At 37.1% G+C, this 8034-nt stretch overlaps 1 protein-coding gene across 3 annotated transcripts; it reads left to right on the forward strand.

Moving 5' to 3' along the window:
* Positions 1-5421: 5421 nt before the first annotated feature.
* On the forward strand, positions 5422-7829 carry LOC306888401 (pro-adrenomedullin-like). 3 transcript variants are annotated; one of them, XR_013785738.1, is made up of 5 exons: positions 5429-5557; positions 5897-6009; positions 6095-6223; positions 6454-6739; positions 7084-7723. XR_013785738.1 is itself a non-coding variant. In XM_079446661.1 (4 exons), the coding sequence occupies exons 2-4, from the start codon at positions 5909-5911 to the stop codon at positions 6638-6640; spliced, it is 417 nt and encodes a 138-aa protein (XP_079302787.1). In that variant the 5' UTR covers positions 5422-5557; positions 5897-5908; the 3' UTR covers positions 6641-7829. The 3 variants fall into 3 exon arrangements, 1 of the variants encoding a protein (XP_079302787.1); XR_013785739.1 differs by having other exon boundaries at positions 6454-6690; positions 7084-7630; XM_079446661.1 differs by having other exon boundaries at positions 5422-5557; positions 6454-7829.
* Positions 7830-8034: the final 205 nt, after the last annotated feature.

Genomic DNA, 8034 nt, shown 5'->3' on the forward strand with positions numbered 1-8034 from the left:
AACCACATTATTTCAGGACACAGCACATCTATTTACAGTGTAGTTTTCCATGCTGGTTTTCTGCTCCACAACTCTGTTGGCATACATTACAGGCATTTCTCTGACACTTATTAACCTGCTAAGCACTAAAAGGTGGACCTCTGGACCAGGAGAATGCTGGCAAATCAAAAACTATGAAACAATGAAAACATTTACTTGTCATTTCAAATCATTTGAATTGTGTGGACTCAATTCAGGCAAAGCAATTCATGCTTTTACTATTAAGGGCATTATACCGATACAGTTCTCTTTATGATTTCAGACATCGTAGCCCAAGAAATATGTTACAAAACATTGTCTATTGAGTGTTTTGCATTGATAATTCATTACCACATCCTATCCCACATAAAAGTCCATACTTGTAAGAAGACAAAAAAAGCATGATTATAAACTGCATGACAAAGATATAATGTCACAAATGGCAACAGATGAGCGCTAAAACAGCTATGCATGAGAGAATATGAGCACCAGCACAGCAGAAAATGATTGTGACAACGACGGATGGTTGACCATCAGGGAATCATGTTTGCATTTCCAAGAATCATTACTTTAAAGCCTAATACTTCACTTCACATTCACATGCTAGACATAAGTGATCCACAGCGTCTTTACAATCAGATTAGGCGTAATGACTGACCAATCAAAACTGTGCAATACCAGCAACTGTGAGTAATAAAAAATCCAGACAATAATAGCTAGAAAAATGCTACGGAAGATTACTTGTAAGTGTTTCCAGAGTGCAAAAATGCCTTCGAATTGAAGTGATGATGTGACTCAAACACAAAACAGAGAATAGACAAGTATTGTAAAGTGCATGAACAGGCAAAACTAAATTTATAGTTTACCAAACAACTTAGAAATCAATTCCTCAGAAAGTCATTCACCACTTTCCAGTGATAATTCCCAGAAAGCTGCCAGTTAAGTACCTGAAACACGTTTGATGTTTTTAACTGAAATAAAGAGTTTGAATCACCCACTGTTCCTGTTAGCCGGGTGTCTTCTAGTTTTCCTAAAAGCTAGTTTTCCAAAGAAAGTTTGGGACTTGTAGCTGCTAGGAAGTCATTAATGAGAGGATGCGTGACTCTTAAGCATGTCAAAACATTCAGGTTTTGGTTAAGTATGCTATGAATCCTTGAAAATGTGATTTTGAAGTCTAAAATCTTTAAACACGAGCTAAAAACTGAACAATGCACACACAATTCAATTCAGATTATTAAATGGCACAATTTATGTGTACTTGTGGCCTCCTTGTTTATATATTTTTGTCTGTGAGATAAAAAAAAAGCAGACTACAGGTATCGATAGTCTATGCAAAATTAATGAAGTAAACCCAAAGAAGGACCACAAGAGCTAAGGGTGCCATTTAGGACTGGGCCTTAACGGTGTCATGATCTGACAAATCAAAATTCCCTTGATCTTTTGCTATATGAGGTTTTTGTGCTATAAAAACATTCTGGAAATTTCTCAAAACTTTCTTGTTAGTCTGAAAACAGAATCCAAACAAACGTTTTTTGATTAACTTTATTTTTAATGTCAGAACACATCAGTAAGAACTTGGTCCTTTGTTAACTTCATTTTAACGCGGATTCATTTACAAACGAGGCACAATTCGATCCAGGGTTTTCAGAAAGACTGAAACTAAAAGACGATGCTGTGCTGATTATATTGGATCCGATGTCGCAGCACACAAATGTGAATAACTGTTTTTATTGCGTGGTCACTATTGCTTTTTCTGTTATTACAGTTTGTTTTATATGTACTTAGTATTTATGTGTTTTTAACCTAAATCACAGCAGCGTCCATCTGTGAAGGAGACTGTCAAACACATTCAAGTGTTAGCCAATCAAAGCAGTGGGCGTTTACATCCGAGTCTACAATCCGCCACAACTATTCAAACAGATGAGCGGTCAAAACAGAAAATAGCCAACATTATGATGTTTTTTGATGTAAAAATCTTGATAACATTATAAGTGGACCTCAGAGAACAGTATAAAAAATAATTTAAAAAAAGGCAGTTTATGATCCCTTTGAAGCCAATTTTACAAATTCTATTGGGTTTTTGTCGAGGGAAGCTGCTAATTTCTGGGTTGGCCAACAAAAGCGTCATAACTACAGTGCTCTATTGCACTGCAAAAATAATTTTCTTAATCTGTATTTTTTTTGGTCTCATTTTCTAATTAAAATGTCAAAACATCATTAAAACAATATTCATTTACTTAAAAAGCAAAACAAAGACTTGTTTTCAGATAACAATCAGTGGGGTAAGAGAAATACATTTATTGTTTAAAAACAAGTATTATTAGGTCATATAATCATAGAGCAGAAAAAATGCTCTAAAATCAAACAGAACTACTGTGGTAATTGGCAGGCCACATAAACGCTTCCACGAAACAGAGTTGAAATAATCACACTTCTAAATCTGTTAGTGATTTCTCTTTGAGCACGAAAACAGAGTTCACACCATGCAAAGACTGATAGTAAAAAAGATACGACCCACTTGTTTTGAATCAAATCCACTGGATCTCAACCAGGGGCTGGTTATAAAATCAGCCTGTGAGGAGTAATATTAATTTTGATGCACAGATTATTAACAAATAAATAACATGTGTTGTCTGAGTGAAGTGACATTCAGTGAAGTGACATTCAGCCAAGTATGGTGACCCATACTCGGAATTCGTGCTCTGCATTTAACCCATCCAAGTGCACACACACAGCAGTGAACACACACACACCGTGAACATACACCCGGAGCAGTGGGCAGCCATTTTATGCTGCAGCGCCCGGGGAGCAGTTGGGGGTTCGGTGCCTTGCTCAAGGGTACCTCAGTCATGGTATTGAGGGTGGAGAGAGCGCTGGACATTCACTCCCCCCCACCTACAATTCCTGCCGGCCGGAGACTCGAACCCGCAACCTTCGGATTACAAGTCCAACTCTCTAACCATTAGGCCACGACTTCCCCAGAGGCTTCCACGAGCGTGTTATTACATCAAACCACTTATATAATACAATATATACAGGACACCCGATAGTAATAAAGAAAGTGCAAAGCAGATATCTTGCTGAAAACAGAACGGATTTTGCATAAAATGTCACGGTGGTTTCGCGATGCATTACTTGGCGAGTGTAAACAAGAGAGCATCTATGTCATGACATGGGGATGTGATGAGATGTGTCAGTTTCATGGAGGAGATTCTCTTCCTGAGGCTTAAAATAATTTGTGGCTGTCTGTATTCATTGACATGATGATGTTGCAATAACAATGCCTTTAGGGGACTTGCCCCATCTGCTTGGAATACACCCTCAATTATTTTGGAGTCGTCGCTCAAGCACTGATATAACCAAAGTCTGGTTTTAACCTGCTTCAACCACATTTAGCAGCTGGTAATGTACACAGAGGGGGGACTAACATATATGTAATCACTCTATTACTGAAAAAAGGAAATGCATCACAGCTGAGCTGTCATGCTTACATTAAATCATGTGACCGCCAAAAGAAGTTCACTATGGACGTAATACTTTGATGCTGTTAGAATCCAATTCTGGTTTATTCTAGCCTTCTTCCTGAGACAGTATTATTTTTACCTCTAATCACCACACTATATCAATCCCTCACTATTTCTGCTGTAGTTTTGTGTAGCACGATAGAAAACCACAAATGGATTCAGACAGTCAGTTTGTCACTTAAACCAAGACTGTAAGACTGTGGCAGAGACCAGAAACATCTGAGCGAGAGCACAGCAGATTGCGCTTTATCGTTCCAGAACACTCGGTACCTTTTAAAAAAAAATTGACACTGTGTTTCTACTTTCTACAGATAAAAAGACGAGAGGGAGAGGCTTTGCTCTATAGCCTAAATATAGAATTGGGTGTTGTTGAACTTAATGGAAACTGGTAGGAGTAAAGTTGTCTTTCCTGAGCATGTCTTCACTTGGCAGAAACATTTCCAGCAACCTTATGAGACACTTAACATAATGTTACCATAGTCACGCAGCCTATTTGCAATTCTATTGTGTCTAATGTGCTGAAATGGTGCTTTTAAAGACCAGACACAACTGTGTACAACAGTAGCACTTAAATAAAAAAATTAAAAACAGACATTTTTATTATTCATTTATTTATTTTTTTAAATTGGGTATATAAAATAAAAAAAGTACTGGTTAAAAATTTTTAATGTTGAGAAATTAACTCTTTTTCCCATGCAAGGACATGTTAGATGACAGTAAAGACATTTATAATATTATAAAATATTTATTTTATCTTCTTTCTATCATTGTTTCCATAAATATATTAAGCAGCACAACTGTTTTTAACATTGATAATAATCAGTATTATCAAGTATTATTAGTATATTAACAAATATATTAGAATGATTTTTGTAGGATCATGTGACACTGAAGACGGAGAAATGATGCGGAAAATTCAGCTTTGCCATCATTGGAATAAATTACACATTAAAATATATTAAAACAGTAATTTTGAATTGTAAAAATATTTGAGAATATTATTATTTTACTGTATTTTTGATTAAAATAGTTGATCAGCTTTGGTAAACATAAGACACTTCTTTCAAAAACATTAAAAACATTTCTAAACTTTTCGAATCATATAGTTTATACAATGTATACAATGAATGTAATTTATTTACATATCCATGGAAGGAAAAATATGCCACACATTCTCATAACAATCCAGAGAAAGAAGAACCAAATCCTATTTTTGGGGTGAGCAAAAAATATTTGAGCAGTTATAATTATCATCTACAGTTTTTCTTTCTCTTTAGTTACAAATTTGGGCATGTTCCATTCACAAATGATTTTGGCAAAGCATCTGGTGTCATATTAGCTGTACTCGATATAGGAAACATTAATTCCACATTCCTAACTTGTTAACAAAATGTGTAGGTGGCTGGAATGTGTGAGGGCTTGTACGGAGTCATTATCCCAAGGACAACATCTCCCAGTCACATCATTTGAAATAAACTCGATCACCAATTAGATGTGCATTCCAGATGCTTCGCAGGAAGTTAATCATCAGATGTTTACAAGGCTGATTCTGAAGCATATTTGTCTGGTAAATGAATCTTTCCATCTACAATTCTGTCTGTCCATCTACAATTCAAATCCTCTCCGACCCTGTAAATACAGACAAGCAGGAGATATGAAAATGATTCGGAACCAAAACAAATGGTGTCATCTAATTAAAAACAATATTACAGGAATGCAGAAGTATTGACTTCTCTCAGGAGTTATATTCCATCCTTTTAAGACAGGGCATGTAAAGTTGTTGGCTAGTTTAGAACAGGGATGTGGCTGCTATCACTCAAGACAATTCCCGCCCCTTCCCACCCCCTGTAAAGTGTATAAAGCACTCAGGTTTTTCTGTGAAACTCAGACCATTAGCAGTGTCACAGCTGAATACTCATCCCTAGCCAACCAAGATCTGGATGCTAATACACAATAATACGGACTTCGCCATCACCACTTTTCGAGTGAATTCTAGACTGGGCTGAAATTATCAGGTATGTTTTCTTGGTTTGTTAACACTGACTTGTGGATTTTTGGCTTTGGTGACCTCAAAGGTCAAAAAACTCACTTTATAGCAAGTCATCATCATTGCACCAAAGATGCACTTGACTCCACAGGCAAGCATAAGACTTACTACTGGGAAATGACATGGTTGAGCAAAACTTCACCTCTGTGTAACTTTGAAAATAAATTAATGACTAGTGTGGAGTCAACCAGGAAGAGGAAGATCATGTCATTTGGACATTTGTTCAGAACTCATGAGGTGTAAGAAGCGAAAATGAGCATGTTTTTTATATGACTAATTAATTACCTTTCTGCATGTTTAACCACAGGTTCCATTCACAATGAACTCGGTGCTTCAGAAGGCTTTCCTGTGGTGTGTGCTGACAGCACTTCTGCCGAGCATCACGAGTGCAAAACCTCTGAATACAGATGGTCTGAGAAGGTATGCTCATGACTGAACCACTCATCTCATTCAAAGCGCCCTGATTTTGAATCAAATCTAATGGCTTTCTCTTGTCATCGGCTAGGCTCAGTGTTTGGCTTCAGGGTAGGGTGAGGAGAGATGTCCACAGCTTGTCCGAGAGGAGCGAGAGCGAATCAGCAGCTTTGCTGACTCAGAGAAGCAGCGATCCTGAGTCATTTGTACCACAGCACAGGTATGTCACATTCTTTGACTGAACAGACACATATGAATGTCCAACTAAAAGTTCCAGAAAAAACATTCCATGAATAATGTGTAAATAATGTTTTTCTGCTAACATTTTGAGCACATCATTAAAGACCAGATCTAAAATTGTTGGAAGAATGTTTGTTCATAACTTTGAGAGAACATTCCCTGTTAGCTGGGTACCGGCAGGAGAATTAATTGCTTTCTGTTTTTCTCCAGGAGTGTGAGGGTAAAGCGTACAGAACCAGCCTACTCAATCAAAAGAGTGGAAAGAGCGGGATGTGTTCTGTCCACCTGCTCGGTGCATGAACTGGCCCACCTGGTGAATTTAATCAACACAAAGACGAACAACGCCCCTCCTGAAAAGATCAGCTCAAAGGGCTATGGACGGAGGCGGAGACGTTAGTTCCATCAAACCTCCCTGCGCTAACTTTCCACGAAGGCCGTCTAAAGCTGGCATGTGTTCAATCTCACCATTAAAGAACAACCCGGGAACACCTCTGCGGTTTGTCCTGAGCCTTTGGCTCGGTTGACTGAGATACTTCTGATACTACCTTTGCTGAACGTTAGTGTACTCTCTTCAGGCACGAAGGAGCAACTGGAGCATCCTTCTCTCCATCCTCTGTCTGATGGGCTGGACTGAGAAGGATTTAGATCACTTAAAGTGGAAAACAGGAGTGCTATCAGTTGGAAAAAAAAAAAAAATCCAAAAAAAATAAAATAAAGTGTGGGTCTTTTTTTCCTGTGTGCAATACGACAGGAAATAGGTGGTCAATGCTCTGTGCATGCGTTTAGCATTCTTGTCATTCTAATGGAGCTTTGGGACTTGACTCTCTGTCTCTTCTGCAGCACTGATGCGCCCTCTGCTGGAGGAATGAAGGAACAGCCTAGAACCCTGCCAGCCCAAACTTTCATTGAAGAGGACGGAGAGAGAATAGCAAGAAGAGGGAAAAGGAACTAACTTTTATAACTTAAAACTATTTACCTTGAAGGACCAATGATGAAAAACGCAGAGAGAGAGAACTCTTTATGGAAGAAAATTTTTTTTGTTGTCCTCAAGGACATCTGCATACTTGAAGACTGATTTATATATATACTGTGGGAGCCGTGCAATATTTCACTTTAATGTTATGTAGTCTATTATTAATGTGTACAAATATGTATATATATGAAAATACTGTATCTTAAAAGTTCATATTTATATCTACATAATACATGTATTCTTAAGAAACTATTGTATTCAGAAAAAGGGCATCTATAGTTTATTCTGAAATAAGATGTTTATCCTTTAAGTTCATATCGCTATAATGAGAAGCATTTTTTTCCACATGAATCGTTCAATAATGTGACACCTGCTAATTAATAACCTATTAAACTCCAGCAAGAGTGAGTAAGGAAAATTGCCTGTGTTATTTCCATTATTTCCATGGCAGCTTTCGGTTCTTTACCTTGAAAAAAATCATAATAATAAAATATTAAGTGGTCCGAATGAATATTAAAACTTGTGTTTTGATTCCATCAAGCCTGATAGTGATAAAATGAAATTACATTTTTAGTGTATTTAATTTCTTTAAACAATAAAAGTTTCGCTTTTCAAGTACTGTCACTTAAGTGAAGTAGACACGGTATAATACAAAATGTTTACCCAAAATATCTTCAAAAAAGCTAAATAAAAACAAATCCGTTTAATTTAATGGTCTGTGGGAAAAAGTAGAACTTCAAGAGCGACATTAGAAATCCAGCAGAGGGCGCGCTTTCCCCTTCAATTATTATACACGCTAAACGCAACATATCGTCATG

This window comes from Barbus barbus, assembly GCF_936440315.1.
Source record: "Barbus barbus genome assembly, chromosome: 22".
NCBI lineage: Eukaryota > Metazoa > Chordata > Actinopteri > Cypriniformes > Cyprinidae > Barbus > Barbus barbus.

Excerpts from the sequence above, each read along its gene's own strand:
- LOC306888401 (XM_079446661.1), top strand. The coding sequence starts at position 5,909 with ATGAACTCGGTGCTTCAGAAGGCTTTCCTGTGGTGTGTGCTGACAGCA. Across the intron at positions 6,010-6,094 it reads AATACAGATGGTCTGAGAAG|GCTCAGTGTTTGGCTTCAGG; the intron begins GTATGCTCATGA and ends GTCATCGGCTAG. Across the intron at positions 6,224-6,453 it reads TCATTTGTACCACAGCACAG|GAGTGTGAGGGTAAAGCGTA; the intron begins GTATGTCACATT and ends GTTTTTCTCCAG.